Raw genomic sequence first — 18,597 nt, 5'->3', positions numbered from 1 at the left:
ATGAATTGGACACCGGCCTGAATCAGACATTGTCAAAATCTCGTTTAATAAAAAAATGCAGATCTGCAATTTTACGCCAAAATATTTAATGAATATCCAAAAGTTTAGGTTAGTTGAAGCAATGTATTGTGGGTTGTCTAAAATCAATTCTAAAAACTGTGATGATTTCGTTACTAAAAGGATATTTGGGGATCGTTGAAATTGTGCAATAGTCAACGATTACCTAAAAATTCCATTTACACGATTCCAATAACTGTAACAAGAGCGGTTCAGATTAGCGCATTGGAACAAACCTTATAAGTACATTTTACTCGGATCGGGCCACCTAAGGCCTGTGGTGATCGTTAATAAATGCTCAATCAGAAAGTTCAAATATTAATATGAAAATATTTATGCTTAAATTGACACTAAACATAACCTTATAGAGTGGCAGTGACATGTATACAGGGCAATTGTATGAAAAATATAAAAGCGACTTTTAATTTCATTTTATATAGTTTACGTTTTCAATAAAAGGAAGTAATTTGAAATTTTTGGATAATTTCAAATAGTCCTTTCAATTTAAAAGCTTGATAGTATGTACTAAGTCTATTCAAGCAATTAGAAAAAATACTCGTTCCATTTACATATGGAGCCGCCAGAATTTGCCTAAGGATTATGTCATTGACATTAATGACAGATGCCATTTTTGAATTAGTGATTTCAAAACCTTTCTTGAAGAAAAAGGTGAGATATAATTTTTTAAAAACTACTTTATCATTTTATAAAATAACATTGATGAAAAAGTAGACGATGAATATTTGACTTTTCAAAAATTGAATAGAACCCGTTTTTGAAGAAATCGATATATTCCGAACAACCTGAACAAATCTAGAATGGAGGCTCTTATTCCAGTCATTAACAAATTACAGGATGTTTTCAATACCGTTGGTTCGGATGCTATTCACTTACCGCAAATTATTGTTCTCGGTTCACAGGTATTTAAAAAAATCCGTGAATTGTGAATTGGATTATAATATAACCTAAATTTTTATTTTAGAGTTCAGGAAAAAGCTCTGTAATCGAGAGTCTGGTCGGTAAATCATTTCTACCTAGGGGAACTGGTATTGTTACTAGAAGACCTTTAGTACTTCAATTAGTTTATTGTCCTAAGGATGATAGGGAACATCGTAGTGCTATTGATGGTAAGTTTTTCATCTGAATTGATATATCTATCATATTGGTGTAACTCTGCTTATCAATATTTTCCTGCTGTTAATAAATTAAAGTAATTTATAATAGAGTTTTAAATGGTCCACAGACATTAGTATAAATAATTTCTGAAATTTCTTTGGTCTTCTCTATATTATTTTTATATGGGACATTATTTTAAACACACGTTTTACATTTCATATATTCAGATTCAGAGCGTGGTTAATCAAATAATCACTCGTAATAAAAAAGGATTTATTGCCTTTTAATAAGAACAATAAAAGAAGCATAACCACAATAGAACATTTTACATAGAAATATTTAACTATTGGTACATTATCTGCGACAGTATAGAGATTAAAAAGGACAAACTAATACTTGGGTACTACCAAGTGGAAAAAACAATAAATTACTTTTGAATTTAACTTCAAAGTTGAATAAATTAGAAAGGATTAAATATATAAAATATATATAATATATATATAATAATATAATATAATAATATATATAATAATAATAAAAATATATAAAATAATTATATATTTGGTCGTTACAAAAATCCAAAATCAAAACGAAAAATTGAAAAAATAAATCAAGGTTTAAAGCACAATTACAAAGACACGCCTTTTTTTACATTAATTTACTCAGAATGCTTTTTTCTTGGAAATTTAATTTTCTATAAGAATATGCATTGCTAAAAATGTTCAGATTGATAATTGACGAGTAAAAAAATGAGGTTACTGTTAAAAAATCAATAGCCATAATGATACACCCCTTAATATTATTATTGAGGATTTTCATCATAATATTTTTTTATTATCATGAATGATATTTTCACAGTATTGTTAGGGAAAAAAATAGTCGTTTTTTTGGCCCAATCTACTGAACAATATATCCTTTTCACTGAAGTTTTATTAATAATATTAAAAATTTGAAGCAGATAGATGTTTCCGCAAAGTAAAATTACCCAGAATCAATACTGAAGTGTTGGTTAAGTGTTCTGGCCTAAGAATTATAGATGATTGTAAGTGAATAGATGTTGTTCTCTTGTGATTACTCTCTTCAAACTTATATTTATTCTAGATCTTATAAATATCTTTATTTAAGCTTATTACTGTACAGAGAATATTTGCTGTTCGATGTTGTCCTAAATATTAATTTCTGCTTTTTGTGTTGATCTAAGTGATCAAGTGAAGCCCCGAGGGTTCAGTTTTTAGGATATAGTAGAAATGTAGCAGCAGTGGGTTCACTCAAACTAATAATTATTTGAAAATAGTCTACGAAGCCTGTGATCTAAGGTTTACTACATTGACAAATGTAGCTTATAGTTATTGTAGATATTTGAATAATTGGCAGATGAAACTACCAATCTTAGTTTATATACTGTTTGTATCGATTCATTACAAAACCAGATAATCATGCTTTTGATCTGATTTTGGATTGGTTTTCTCATTATCAACCATAACTGAGGATTTTATTTCTGTCCCCACCTGAGCTAACATTCAATAGTTCCAGAAATAGTTATAACCCAATGAAGGTATGAAGAATCGTTCAAGTAAAACTTCATATGGTTGTTGTGAAGCAATTAATAGTGAGTGAAAAAATTTGAGATTCATTATTAAAATAAAATTTCATAAACAACTGATCGGTTTTTGAATATTCATTACTATCTTTTGGAGAAATACTCCAAATTGGTCTAATTATACTACATAATTTCTTGCAATTGTTATAAATAAATGTTGCTTGATTTGAGTAATTGTGGTATAAATGTATATGTTAAGTTGTTTTAACTGATATATGAATAATAATGTCTATAGATTTTAACCAGAGCATGACTAACAATGCTATAAAATATTTTTCATAATACATCAGTTAAATATGATTTTTTGGACCAATTAAGCCGGATTTAATACTTTATAAATGTGAAAATATATCAAAGGCAAATGACTGTATAATGAGCACAAAATATTTGGAGATTAAGCTAAATACAAGTCTCCCCAAAGGAATCAGAAAAGAGTGATGAAAAGGAGAGAGATAGTCGATAGTGAAGATGGAGGTTACAAGTAAAATGTATATAAGAAAATTTTTAAAAATTGTAAGTTTTATTTAGCCATTAAGGCTTATAGGACTGTGATATATAAGTGACATATCTTCAAAGACTATATATATATATATATATATATATATATATATATATATATATATATATATCCACAAATAATAAATTTAAATATTTTCACTCTATATATCGTTATGAAATCAAATAAAACTTTATAGGGCAAACATTTAGTTGTATTCAAGAGAAAATGAAATATACTTCCTCCAGTTAATCAATAATATGGTTTTTAATATTTTATATCACATTATATATTTTCAGGTACTGTTGAAATTGAAGATTGGGGAGTTTTTCTTCATGCTAAAGATAAAATTTTCAAAGATTTTGATAAAATCAGACTTGAAATTGAAGAGGAGACGAATCGTATAGCCGGTAGTAACAAGGGAATATGTCCAGAACCTATAAATTTAAAAATCTATTCGACCAAAGTAGTAAATTTAACACTTGTTGATTTACCAGGAATAACAAAGGTATTTCTATAAAAAAATAATAACAAATGTGAGAATACTGAATGGTTATTATTAATTGACAGTTCCAATAGACAGATAATTCAATATTAAATTACAGTGTTGTTTCATATTTGGTCATTCCAACCTTCCACTATAATTATTCTTCAATTTTCTTCTTTTATTTTTTTAAACACTCCTGCAGGTTATTGTAGAGTTTCTCCATTTATTCTTCTTCATTTCCTTCCACTGGTGCATATATTTGTAAATCGTGAAATATTTTTTTAAATTCTAATCTTAAGTAAATTATCATTGATGATTCTTCCCTTATATTAGTTATTTTCCTATCCAAGTCATTTGTTATTGCTACTGGTACTCATTCCTTTGCTTTTTGATCTTCCTTTCTTTTTGAGTAGTGTATTTGGTACTTGTTCTGTTTTCTCATTGTGCCTTTTTAAATTTTTTTTTTTGTTCTGTTGATTCCCAATATATTTATTTCAAACTTCTCCATTTCTATTACGAGTTCTTTTTCTTTTCCATTTGATTATGTAATATACCATGTACCTGTGCCGATTTTCTCTTCTACTTTATGTTTATAAAAGAAGAAGATGGGACCTTTTTTGTTTTTGTTTATTTTTTTTATATTAGTGCTATTTCTACTTTTGTTTACCTTGTTAAATCTATTACTATTGTGCCTATTACTTCTATTAATAGTACTATTAGTTTTACTATTACTACTTAATGTAGTATCAGTTTCCTTTCTGCCTGTTTCTTAATCTGTTCATTACCATTTTTTTGAATGTCAAGTTTTGTTCTCTACTTTCTATTTTATCTTTGTATTTTATTTGTATCATTTTCCTTTTCCATTGCTTGCTGCCTCATAAATCTTTTGCTGTCTGTCCTTTTTCTCAAAGCAAGCACAAGAGAGTAAACCCTGCATTTGAGTAGTTTAAGTGGTGCCTGCTGTGTGGAGATGCCTTTGGGTATTGATTTTGAGCTTCTGTATGTTACTATGTTGTAGTGTTCAGAAAAGATGTGCTTTTACTTTAAATATTTCAAAAAAAGTGATACCTAAATTTGTATAACCATCTATTTTAGAGGTTATCTGACACTAAGTTGTAAGCTGGATTCACTAGCTTGAAAGAATCCATATTTAATCTGGGGTTTATGGTTTTTTTTGTGAAATTCTGCTAATATCTCAAAAAATCTACTCATTTACTAGTGGGTGTATTTAGTAGAATATGTTAACATAGATATAATAATTCAAACTTTATTTTTTATATTTAACAATTCTAAAGTATCTGACATCATTTTGAACAAGAATTTTATTTAAGAATAATCTTTGTTTCACTAAAAATGAGTTACAATAGAATCATAATGTATTATAACATTATCTGTAGGTTCCTGTTGGTGATCAACCGCCAGATATCGAACAACAAATTCGTGAATTGGTTTTGAAATATATTGCAAATCCCAATTCTATAATTTTAGCAGTAGTAACTGCTAATACAGATATGGCAACATCAGAAAGTTTAGCCATAGCTAAAGATGTTGATCCTGACGGAAGGAGAACTTTGGCCGTTGTTACAAAACTAGATCTCATGGATGCAGGTAAATTATAAATTATCCTCATAATAGCAAAATGATTCGTGAATGAAAATTTCAATCAAATCATCAATTACATTAAAGTATTTTTATTTTTCTTGTAGGAACCGATGCTATTGATATTCTATGTGGAAGGGTAATTCCTGTCAAGTTAGGAATTATTGGAGTTGTCAATCGATCACAGCAAGATATTATGAATAATAAAACTATCAAGGATTCTTTAAAAGACGAGGCTACGTTTTTACAGAGTAAATATCCGACATTAGCTGGAAGAAATGGAACACCATATTTAGCGAAGACTTTGAACAGACTATTGATGCATCATATTAGAGACTGTTTGCCAGATTTAAAGGTGAATAAATCATTACAAATTTTTTTAGAAGCCACTTAAAAATAGTTTTTTTTTGAAAACAAATTGATGTAAACTGTGCTAGGCATTCCTGCATGGTTTTTTACCAGTGATCATGTCATTTGTTTCCATTACTCAACAATATCCTCTATTTCTAGTTTTTGATTTAGCTTTGTTGTTACTGTGTTTTCTATATCCCTTCACTCTTCAGTTTGTTCATACTATACTTATTCAACACCTATGGTTTTTGATGTTTGACACCTTCTAGTTCATTTTAGTTATAACCAGAATATGACCAGAGTCTGAATCCGACTTAAATAACAAAATAAAAAAAATATTGTTCTTAAATTTATATGCATCATTTTTATACGAATGACCCATTGTAGCTTCATTTTTCCCCAACTAATAATTTATTGGTAGATATATTGATTATTTAATTTCAACAGATCAATGTAACACCAACTTAATATCACATATCAATTGTCAAATTTGAAAGATTATTAAAAATTGGAATTTGATTCAATGTGTTAATTGTAGTGAACAATGTTTTCGTATCCCCCTGTAAATGATTGTAATTACACAAATATGCTGAATTCCTTCTTACAGACAAGAGTAAATCTCATGATATCCCAATATCAATCGTTGTTGAGCTCCTACGGTGAAGATATATCTGATAAAAGTAAAACTTTATTACAAATTATCACGAAATTTGCATCCGCGTATTGTTCAACTATTGAAGGGACCGCTAGAAATATAGAAACGACTGAATTGTGCGGAGGTGCTAGAATATGTTATATTTTCCATGAAACTTTCGGGAGAACTTTGGATTCTATACATCCTTTAGCCGGACTTACCAAAATGGATATTCTAACTGCTATAAGGTAAGATTTTATCACAAGAAGATAATTGCAACAATTTGTATAATTTTTTTCATTTTATTAAATTAATTTGAGTCATTTTTCTAATTCTTAATTTAAATTTAAATTAATTATTAAAAATTAATAATTAATTTTCAACTTAAGAAGCTTGCTTAAGATACAATGCACACCCATAGAGGAAATGTTTATTTTTGTATAGAGTTGTAATAATTTTGTAAATTGTAGGGTTTTTCTGAAACTGTAATCCTGGATCATTTACAACACCTATCAGCTTGATTGGGGATCCTAATCCAGAACGAAATTTTCATGAGTTTTTGAACGAAACCAACAAAAATTCATATTACTTTGATTATTCCTTCTTCGGATCACGTTTACCCACTGGTAAACTAGGATAGAAGGTTTGGTTCTGGCATCTGACATGTAAACAACATTTGTATCGACCCCTAAGAATTTCCCAATCTAACAGTGTTCTTTGATAGAGAAAAAAATTTATTATGAACTAGTTTATTGGTAAAAATATGCATCATTTAGTCAATTGTACTATAAAACTGACTAAATAATACAGTTTTTCAAGTGAGATATGACAAATACTAATTGGATGACAGGCTCCTAACAACAGAAATGGAAATTATACCTAGTAAAACTTCTGGCTACAGAAATCCTCAAAATTCCTACTCTTCAACAACAATTTCCAAAAAAAAAGACCAAGATAATTATTTTTCCTGCAAATATAAGAAGTTCAGGATTATCTAATCCTCCTAGGAGAAATTATTCAGCCAACCTCTGTTTACACTACCACTACATCAACACTTTTTCAATGACAATTATGCGTTTTTGTTTTTCAACAAATATTTTTGTTTTTGTTCAGTTTGGTGAAGTAATATTTTACAGATAGTAAACATTAGGAAAATCTTTGAGGAAAAATTTATATAATTTTAGAAATGCTAATGGACCCCGCCCTGCGCTTTTTGTACCAGAAGTCTCTTTTGAATTATTAGTAAAAAGGCAGATAAGAAGATTAGAAGAACCGTCTTTGCGCTGTGTTGAATTAATTCACGAAGAAATGCAAAGAATTATACAGGTACGTATGTTTTTTTTCGAAATGAACAATATGTCTAGAATATTGTATACAAAGTCAATCCGAGTGAAACTGAAGGAATTACAACCGGCTTTGATACCTGATTTCCGTATTTTTTATTGATGGTTTATTTCTAATTTTCACTTATAAAAAACTTTAAATCGGTTTTCTCGAATTAGGAATTCATGCAAATTAGAACTCAAAATCTGCTGAATAGATTCTTTTCAAAATTTCAACATTACTTCTTCACATAAATCAACAAGTGATCAAAAAGAATTTGTTCTTGTTTTTAATTTTTTTTTAATTTTTTGATAAAAAATTATATTTTTTTTTATATTTTAAAAATTTTTTCTGACATACCTCAAGAGTTGTACAATAATATGTATTTAAATTTAATGAAATTATATTATCACGTTGTCGCAAAAAAATCCCAAAAAACCTGTCTTTTTCACTTTTAAAACCTCACTCCCCCTTAATCATATTTTTTCTAATACTTATCTTTATTCCAAACTTTTAAAATTTTTTGGGCTTCAGATTTCAGTGTGTTTTAAAAGCTCACTCCCCCTTAATCATATTTTTTCTAATACTTATCTTTATTCCAAACTTTTAAAATTTTTTGGGCTTTATATTTCAGTGTGTTCAAAGTTTGAATGATGTTCTTTGGTATGTGTTAGGTCAATTTATGTATTCTTTTATTCTTTCCTTTAATTTCAAGGAATCTTTTTTTTTTTTTTCTAGAAATGCGCTATCCAAATTCAACAGGAAATGGTGGGTTTATACATTTACTAGTACTGCTTGCTTTTGAATATACTAGATCATTGTACTATGAAGCGCTAGTATTTTTTATAAAGCACTGCTCTTGCTCGTCAATGATATAATGTGTTTATTAGTAGACAAAATGTCAATGAGAAAATGTAGTCCGATCAATTTTGACATAAAAATAATGATAATAGTAACAGAAAATCGGACAGAACTAAATTTCAATCAATATTAAAAAATGAAAAAAAAAAAAATTATAAAAACTTAAAAGTCCCCATCATTCCCATGTGAGCTCAGAAAGTTGTACGGGGGTCGAAATTTCAGGTTTTTTGGATTGTTTTCCTCTTGATAGCTGCTTCAATCTAATTTCTTTCCAGTAATATTCGAATAATAATTACTTGGTCTTCAAACATTTTCTTTTTTTGCAATTAGAACATTTGATACTACATATGGTTGATTTTCCAGTATATCTAATACTCAATAAATTCCATAAAACTAGCATCCAAATCCATTGAAATTCCTTCATGTCAAAGTGAAATGCAATGTAAACCGAGGAGTATATTGAAAGTGTATATGCTGTAATTTTACAAGATATATATCAACGGTTATTTTCTCGATTAAATAGTGCTTTTGCTTCTATTTCCGCTTGGGGTTTCCGCTAAAAAATTTAAAATTCTCATTCCAGCATTGTGGTAATGAAGTACACCAAGAAATGCTTAGGTTCCCGAAATTGTATGAAAAAATAGTAGACGTAGTGACACAACTATTAAGACGCAGGTTACCAACAACCAATACCATGGTTGAAAATCTCGTCGCCATAGAATTAGCATATATAAATACGAAACATCCTGATTTTTATAAGGATATTCAGATGGTACCAACTGTAATAAAATCCTCCGGAGAAAGTAGTACTAGACCTTCGCGTCCAAAAAGTATGTTTGGCAAATACCAAGGAGACGCCCAAGGACTGGTGAGTAAGGTAGAGTATCGCTTATTTTCTGTTTTAGTTTTGTGAGATATTTATTTTAATTTGCAGTATATTATGTTATACTTTTAGCGTTAGTGCTTTCAATATATATTTATCCTTACCAATTGTCATTACATCTCGGTGTGAGGCTTAGCATCCTCTTTGTCAATTCGCCTCAAAACTGGTCTATTACTCACCAATGTTCCCCAGCTATTTAAATGAGGGATTTCAGCAATGCTGCTCCTGGGTTGTTTTGTGTTTTTGCACAGTTTAGTTCATTTATTTGTTTTTTCAAACTGATAACTCGACCCTTACCTATATGAATGTTTGAAATAGATACGAGAATATTGAAAATAGAATTGGATTGGCTATAAAAGCAGCTGTAACAGAAAGTTGACAGATTTTGAAAAAAGTAATGTAACCCTAATTTCTGTAAAAGCCCTCCCTGTTAATAAATAATGTAGGACCCTAGTTGTGTTTCATACTAATATCAGTTATGGGTTTGTTATGATAAAGAAATATCCCATAAGGAAAACAAGTGAATTGTTGGTAGTGAAATTCAGAGGAAATTCGTAGATGTATTAACGAATATGGGGCTGCTGCGTTGTTATGAGATGGATTCAAGTGTAGTGTGGTAGTTTATAGTTATTAGATACCATCCAAAAAGAGCTTTTAACAGAAGGTCTAGAAAATAATGGTACCATATCCGATAGAAGTACCTTAATGAAACCGATCTCTTCCAATTTTTCACTGATGGTCTTAATTTTCTTTTGGGTGTATTCAAACTTGTATCCACTCTCCAGTTATCCAATACATAACAAATTGATTGATTTTCCAAGTTACTGTATTGATTCTTCAAGTTATTTATGTTTCTAGTAAGTTAATTATTCTAAAAATATATTAACAAATATCTTGATTTAGGCTAGATCATCAAGCAATCCACAATTAAACAACGAGGATGACACTAAAGCTTGGACCGTGGCTACCAATCAAAATTCCAATGAGAACGATTTCAATCCGGTTAATAACCTACCAGATAACGTTAAAGCTGAAGCTGAATTGAGAAACGTACTAAGTCCCCAAAAGCCTGTCAATTTATTACCACAGGTTCCCGTAAACAGTAGTAGTTTCAGGAAATTATCTGAAAATGAAGAACACGACTGTGAAATTATAGGTAATTAATAAACATGTAGCATTTTAGATGCAATAAATTCATATTTATAAATTATATTTTGAGATTAATATATTTTTTTCTATTTTAGAAAGATTAATTAACACATACTTCTATATTGTGAGAAAATCTATACAAGACACTGTACCCAAAGCAGTTATGCATTTCTTAGTGAATTACGTGAAAGACAACTTGCAATCCGAACTTGTAACTCACCTGTATAAAGCTGACAACGCTGATCAACTACTGGACGAGTCTGAACATATTGCTCAGAGACGTCGTGAAGCCGCTGATATGCTAAAAGTGAGGCACTTTTTTTTTAAATTCATCTATCGATTAAATATTTCATCATTTTATTGCACAAGCATCAAAAATATTTTATCTATAAATTTGGAATAAAAAAATTACTAACATCTATGCTTCTTATGGACTTTCAAACAATTCAATTGATGTGCCCCGAATCACTCTTATTGGGAAGGTAATGATATAAAAATTGTTTTAGATTTCTATAATAATTCATTAGGCAAACTTTTGCCAAATGTAGGCATCCATCACTGATGATTAATGGTAATAACGACTTCAATCACATATATGTAAAGCACAAAAATCGTTGTTATCTGTATCCAATATAGATTTCCGAACAATCCATTGCACCTCAAACTAGTTTAATTGGAAAAAAAATAATGTAATGATGGGCTTGGATTTCTAAAATAATGCATTAGAATTATTTGGTCTATTTATCAAGTTAATTTTTCCGCCAAACTTTTACAAAATGTAGTCGCCAATTTAAAATTTTGTACAAAAAACTTTCCCTAATATTGCAGATGATTTGACATATTTACAGATGGAGAAGAAGTTGTCAATTATACCAAAGAATTTCAATATTTTTAATGCATTTGTCCATTGATTTCAAACAATTAGTTTGTTTGGTCTTTAGGATTTGGCCATTAAAGCAAGTCGCCCTATTTTTTTGTTTTCCCACGTCCAATCATATTCGATTGCTCCAGAATTGAAGCACTTACTGAAATATTTGTAAAACAATAATTTATTTTTCCAACAAAAGAATGAATATATTTCTTTTTGTAGCATAGTCTGTGTAGTTAATTAAAATATGGAAAAATATTACAATTTTATCACTTTATACTTAGCAAGAAAATGCCTGTTAAACCTACTAACGTTTAAGTAGATTTGATGCAGTATTTTTCATTAAAAATATTATTCAATATTCTGAAAATTCCATTTATATAATAATTAATATTATGCGTTAATTATTTTCAGGCACTTCAGAGAGCATCCCATATAATAAGTGAAATAAGAGAAACACACATGTGGTAATAATGAAGAATTAACTCAGTAGTTCAAGGAAGAAAGGATATAAAGAGAAATTTTGAAGTGTCATGTAACTAGTCATGATTTTCATCAATCGATGTAACCAAATACACATTATTATTGTTGTTGTGCAGGTTCCCATAAATATTTTATGTATTCACTTCCCAAACCAGTGACATTGATCGGTTGAAATATTTCATTAAATCGGGTCTGAATGTTATCTTACTTTGGATCGAACTAAGGTCACAATTAGGTGATTACGAACAAGATAACCTTCAATAAATTGATAAGTAGAAATGATTTGATAACATATTTAATTATATTTATGCTTTTATATATTGTTAATAAAATATAGTAAGGTATTGATTCAAGGAACCCTTTGTTTTAAGAAACTCACCATAAATTTGTCATTATTTTTATGGGTAGTTTGAATTTTTAAGTAAGAACAAAAATTAGATCAATGTAATTAATTTTTAGTCCAATTTCTTACAGATTTGTACAACTTTGCTCAGTGCAGTAGATAAACTTACACAAATCTAGAATCTCGTTGTGGAGGTGCAACTATATATTTTTATTTAAATGGTTCATAAATTGTATTTTATCACTTTGAATGAGTCAAAAATTCAATTTAGAAGAAAATTGAGTCAATAAAATCAATTTTTAATCTTATTATCGACAAAAAAATTGTAGAGCGTTTTATTTCTTGAAATTGTACATTCCAGAATGTCAGTTTAAAGATTCTGCTCTAACTTTTCATTTTTGTTGATCAAAAAATATATTTTATCACTTGAAACGGTTCTAAAATTTGATCTAGAAGAAAATTGAGTTAATAAAATTCATTTTTATTCCAATCTCTAACCATATGAGCCATAGAACTTTTTAATAGGTGAAATTACACATTCTAGAATATTCATGAGGAGATTCTGCTATAAATATTAATTTTTATTATTCAAAAATTGCAATTTAAGTATTGCAACTTTTAAATTTTCAGTTCAGAACCAGATTGGGCCCAATTTTTTTTATCAAACGTGTTGTACTTCTTATTTGGCTTATTAGGTAAAATTACACATTCTATAATCTCACTTTATTAAATCTACTATCAAATTCCATTTCTATTGTGCGTATTTTATTACTTGGAACGTTTCAAAAACTCGATTTATAAGAAAATTGGTTTGATAAAATTAATTTCCAATCCAACTACCTACAAAATGAGATGTGGAATTGTTAATTCGATCCAGTAAATTAAATTACCCACTCGAAACATTATTATTCATTCATTTAAATCAAATAAAATCAATTCATACAGATTTAACGTAGATACGTTATGTATAGATTGAATTTATATAGATTCTACTCATTTACATTTAATTCATATAAATCCAATTCGTATTAAATTTCCTGGTTGTGGAAGTGAATTAATAAATTTTTAGGATGTGTTTTCCTTCAATTGTTGAATAATATTAAACACAAGTAAAACTTACGTTATTGTTAAACTGGATATACAGGGTGTTCCTAAATTTATGCTATAATTTATAATGAATATATTTGAATTTGATAATAACCGCGATTGAAATGTTGGTGAGCTGATCCACTCGTTGGTCGAATATTTGATAACTGCACAGGTTTATTCGACTTTGTTGACTTGACGTATAGTGTATAACGGAGATGATCGATACTATCGACAGAGCTCTTCAAATGCAGTGACAAGTTCGTATGTTTTAGAAAGTGCAGTAGTTGTTCTCTGCTGCTCCATTGTTTTTATGTTTTTACTATAATCTGAATATCCATAAAAAACAATTTTATTGATAATGTGTAAAATGTAAAAGAAATCCGCCTCCAATAATAAACGTTTACTATCAGTTGACTTCAGATAATTTTCTGACCGCGCGCTCTACGCCCTCTATCTCAAACACAGTTCAAGGTATAGAAAAATGTTAATACAAAAGTTGAAGAGAATTGAATTTTTCTACAATATTGATAATAAATAAAAATAGCATAAAACCAATTATATATGAATTTTGAGAATAGTTCTATGATTCCAAATTACAAATACAATACAATTCTTAGAAACACCCTGTGTATTATTAGAATTTTGTTAGAGACGAAACTGTTTTCTTGATGTAGGAGTTTGTACCTTGTGTGTATTTTATCAAGAAGTGTTAAATTCTAGTTTACTGATATTTTAAAAATTCTCCATGATTCAGTGCAATGATTTTAAAATTAGAATCATAAATTTTTAGTACATATATTGTAAACTTTAACACTTCTTCGATGCGTATTTAGTGCCGTATTTGGTTTTTATGTAGTAAGCAGTTTCGCAGTTCACTTATTAACTATTTGCATTTTTCTAGACAGTATCTTAATTTATAATTTCAATTATTTGTTTATTACCTATTTGAAATTTGCGTACTGCATAGTATTTTTCCTAATTATTGTTTATATAAATAAAAGAAAACAAAACTCAAATGTGTTTCATTGCATAACAACATAATACATTAATTTTCTTATTAATCATTTTATTCTGCATGTGTTTTTGAGCATGAACAATAAGAAACAAGAAGTAGAAGTTTGAGATCTCAGAAAAAGTAACTCCAAGTAAGAAAATGAAATATGAAGTCTATCAACTGTTATGAAAAGTTAAGATTTGAAAATGAATGTTAAAAAACTCTCATTACTTTCAGAGGAACCATGCGAGTTGTGATAAAAGAAATGCTAAGTTTGCATATAGCAGCTTTCAATGAGAAATTTTTGAAGACTTATGAGAGATTTAAAAGTGGTAATGAGCAGGTTAAGGATGTCTTTCGACATTAAAAACTGTTAGAAATGTATAAAAAGTGGACAAAATTGTTTCCGAAGAATATAAGAACAAAAAAGTGTCTTTTTTTATCAAGACATGTGCCGTGACTAATATCCTTCTAACTCGCGAATTTTCGGCAGCTAACATTCTTCCTGTCTATATATCTATTTCCGCCTTATTCTAGAGGTTCCCAAAAATAAAAAATATTCTAAAAAGAAACTTTTTGACACCAATCCAGACATTGAAAAAGTTAGGATAAAACAGATTATAGCCATTTTGAAAGAAGCTTTCCAGTCATGGATTCGAATGGAATAACTTCATTAATAACCAAGGGTAGTGATTTGTAGAATATTAATTGAAATATTTATATGAAATCATCGACAGCTCATTCGATCTAGTACTACTGAGCTTCAATAATAAGTTTTTCCCTTAGATATTTTTTTATCATCTTGGTAAAATCAACGCATTCGTGCTCTAGTGTGAGATACCAAATAAACTAACGAGTTCTCATTGAGTTTTTACTAGGGTGCATTTCGTTGTATACACGCTATTAAGTATGAGTATCGGATTGTAAAGATGCTATAAAATGCCTGGAACTCGGCCTTCCCTTTATGATTATAGAATTTCGAATGGTGTTGCGGGTTGAGGAGTCAAAATAAAACCGTCCAAAAGTTTTTTAGGGCCAGTTCTTCACGTTCTAATAAAATGCCAAATATTTATTAGCCACATAACTTTAGTAGGAACTTTTAATTGTCGAATAAATGTTTACCATTTCTTCACCCTAGTTGGTTTAAATCCGAACTAACTAATAAGTATTTGTCACTTTATTATGTATGTAACAAATAGTCTACTGTTGGTAACACTATGAAAGATGTCTATATAGCAATCGTCCATGTATTGAATAAGGAAAGAAATAAGCGAAAAAACATTCTTCTATTGAAGGTTTCCTATGATTTGTACTTGTGGCAATTATCTGTGCCGCTTTAGATGTATATATTAAGGGTAAGTTTCTACTAAACTTTTTAATTGACACTTATGATTGCCTAATAACTTATTTAGCAAATAACTCGATTTACACGGAGGTTGTTTACTTTATTAGAAGGTGAAGACACCGGATTTTTGGTTATTGTGTTATGTGAAGAAACCCGGTCTTAAAGTGTCAACGTTTCAATCTTTTATTTGATCTTTATCAAAATATATGGTACAGTATAACTTAAACGTTCATGAAGATAAACAAGTAAACAAAAATTTTGAAATTATAAGTAAAACAATAAAGATTTACCGCTAAAAAGAAACATAGGTAGTTTTTTTTAACGAAGCGATGTCGAGTAGAAAGATTCATCAAAGGGCTTATTTATGTGAGTCAGACAGATTTTTCCAAGACCTCTGTTCAATTAATTGAATTTTAATGGTTTATTTGAAAGATTGCATACAGACAAAACTGGAAATCAATAAATCCTAATTATTAAAAATTCTTATTTATAATTTAACGTTCGTTTTTTCAATACTGGGTGCACAATATACTGTCCGCCAATCGAAATATTAAACAATACCACAAATTATAAAACATTAATTTTCAACATGACGACAAATTTTAATTCCCTAATTTTTCTAGGTACCACTGTATTTCTTTTTTAATACAAATATTAATTGTGTTTTAAGCAGAACGAATAATACTATTATCTGTCGAGACCAAATATTAGATAAACCAAATAAATCACCACCCTATATTTACATTTTACATCCAACCGTTCACGTGCTTTATTCATATCATCCGCATTTCCTTGTTGGAGAAGACCGCATACATGTACGGAACGTATTAATTCCGCATGTGGAGACACGGTATATCTAAATACACGGTGAAAAGTGTCGGTAGGTGGTTCTGCTTCGTAGTGTGTGTTTCGAATTCAAGAGGCGACTATGGTGCTAATACAGGACAGGCCTTATTGATATTTACTATAAGAAAACTACATTATTGATTGCTATAAGAATCTTTGGAGTGTATAATAAAATTTCAGACAATTAAACAGCCAAAAATTCCAGTTCTGTCTATGAAATGGAAATACTACTATAATATTTGATGAAAAAAAACTTGGTATGAATATTACCGTTATTTAAATAACATATACAATGTGAATATTGATTTTGAACTTTTGTTGACACGCTAAACCCTGTCAAAAGCCGTGTGATTGCTCTAGATTCCCCATATTTCTTTATAGCTTTAGTCCATAATCTGGTGACATACGCCGGGAAAGTGGTATACTCAAGATATTTCAATATTTGCTTGATAACGACTTTCTCCATGACCTTGACAATGGCTGGGACTAAAGCAATCGGACGATAGTTGTTGCGAACCGTTATTTTTGGTATGGATTGAACCTGAGCATAATTCCAGTCTGCAGGATAGAGACCCTCTTTTATATGATTAAGAAAGAGTATGCATAGTGGACTTGTTAGTGCGAATCAAGAGCTGAGAAAACTTGTGACACAACAAGTCCGCTTCCTCTTGTATTTTTATAAACCTCAAATATTCTAAAGTAAGAAAAATATCAGTAACTACAGAAAATGACTCTAAATGAATATATATGTAGATTAACACCTATTGCTCATTGAAATTTTGTCAAGCCCTGTAGATATTTTTCACTATTATCGCTTCGAGGTAAATACAGTCCTGCGTAATTCCCTTAGGAATGTAATCTAGAAAACCACGCGGTCGTGGCCTGCCAGTTGATAAAACAGACGTCCACTTTTCACTGCTGTTTTCTCAACGCCAGGCGTACGCTAACGCCACGAAGCCTCCTAGCCGCTGCATTGCGGTCCAGACCTAGTGAACATGTGGTCACACCTCACAATAAAAATTGTTGTCGTTTAGGGTCCATTTCATGTAGACAGAACAAGTTATAATAATAAATTCAGTCGACTGTTCAGTTCTATTTCTAGATATGACATTTGTTTTTCATAATTATTTTTCAACGCAGTATTTTTTAAGTTTATACACTCTAACGTTTTTAAGCCCTTTTAGGTACTAAGTAACGCCTGTCTCTTCAAAATAAGCATCTGCGTATGTCACAATTTCCTCTTTTGATGAAAATATATCTTCTGGAAGTGAGAATTTGAGGTTAGGAAACAGGAAAAGTCATTGGAGGTGTTCGCATTTAACCACTTGTAAATAGGGTGATGAAGATCGAGTTTCTGAACAACATTGATCACTTTCAGAGCATTCAGATCATTATTGTGCTTGTACTCAGAAATATAGACCAGTGGTAATAGGGATTGTACAAACTAACGCCATCGTCGGATTTCCGCCATGTTTGATAACAACTCAGTCTATTCCATCCATATTTTAAACGTTAAATGGGCACGTTTCTCTTTTCACAAGTCCGGATCAAGTAATTCCAATTTTTATTCCTTGCGTGATAGTAGGAGAACTCATAACTTCCACACGAAAAGGAAACATCCCAAGTTGCCCAAATCTCGGCCCTGTAGACAAAATCATAGCAGACATCATAGTCAGAGTGTGAGATTTTAAGTCAATGAACCACAAAACAAATAGAATATAATTCTTTGACAATAAACTATAGTATTGGGAGTACTACATTTATATTTGTGCGCATGATTTCTAGTATGTGTGGAAGCTCATGCGCACGATGGGTGCCTTACATACAGTACTTCTATGTAATACGTTCTATTGTACAGATATTCTTATTAACAGACAATAAATAATTTTTTATTACGAGTTATTTGTTTGATTAACCATGCGCCTTAACAGTATTATAAAACTATAGTATTGTATTTTGAAAAGAACACTTCATACAGCTTTTAAATATAATGTGGATTGAAAAAATAAGTGAGTGGTGTTTATAACCTATTTTATATTAACCTCTAAGTATGACCTTGAAAATTACTCTTAA

The 18,597-nt window shown here is 29.6% G+C and overlaps 1 protein-coding gene across 3 annotated transcripts; it reads left to right on the top strand.

Moving 5' to 3' along the window:
- Positions 1-657: 657 nt before the first annotated feature.
- On the top strand, positions 658-13,809 carry LOC130900329 (dynamin-1-like protein). 3 transcript variants are annotated; one of them, XM_057810866.1, is made up of 12 exons: positions 658-726; positions 824-977; positions 1,040-1,184; positions 3,569-3,777; positions 5,154-5,364; positions 5,463-5,710; positions 6,314-6,588; positions 7,525-7,666; positions 9,108-9,392; positions 10,311-10,563; positions 10,652-10,863; positions 11,839-13,809. In XM_057810866.1, exons 2-12 carry the CDS (start codon positions 876-878, stop codon positions 11,893-11,895), a joined length of 2,139 nt encoding a protein of 712 aa, XP_057666849.1. In that variant the 5' UTR covers positions 658-726; positions 824-875; the 3' UTR covers positions 11,896-13,809. The 3 variants fall into 3 exon arrangements, with proteins under 3 accessions (XP_057666849.1, XP_057666847.1, XP_057666848.1); XM_057810865.1 differs by having other exon boundaries at positions 666-726; positions 9,108-9,401; XM_057810864.1 differs by having other exon boundaries at positions 658-977; positions 9,108-9,401.
- Positions 13,810-18,597: the final 4,788 nt, after the last annotated feature.

Source organism: Diorhabda carinulata, chromosome 12 (genome assembly GCF_026250575.1).
Source record: "Diorhabda carinulata isolate Delta chromosome 12, icDioCari1.1, whole genome shotgun sequence".
Taxonomy (NCBI): domain Eukaryota; kingdom Metazoa; phylum Arthropoda; class Insecta; order Coleoptera; family Chrysomelidae; genus Diorhabda; species Diorhabda carinulata.
Note: the sequence above shows the minus strand (reverse complement) of the source record. Positions and strands in the feature narration are given on the sequence as shown.

Bases quoted from the DNA above. Each gene is read 5' to 3' on its own strand.
- LOC130900329 (XM_057810864.1), top strand. From the start codon at position 876: ATGGAGGCTCTTATTCCAGTCATTAACAAATTACAGGATGTTTTCAAT. The intron at 6,589-7,524 runs GTAAGATTTTAT...ATATAATTTTAG, and splicing joins GATATTCTAACTGCTATAAG to AAATGCTAATGGACCCCGCC. The intron at 9,402-10,310 runs GTAGAGTATCGC...ATCTTGATTTAG, and splicing joins CCCAAGGACTGGTGAGTAAG to GCTAGATCATCAAGCAATCC.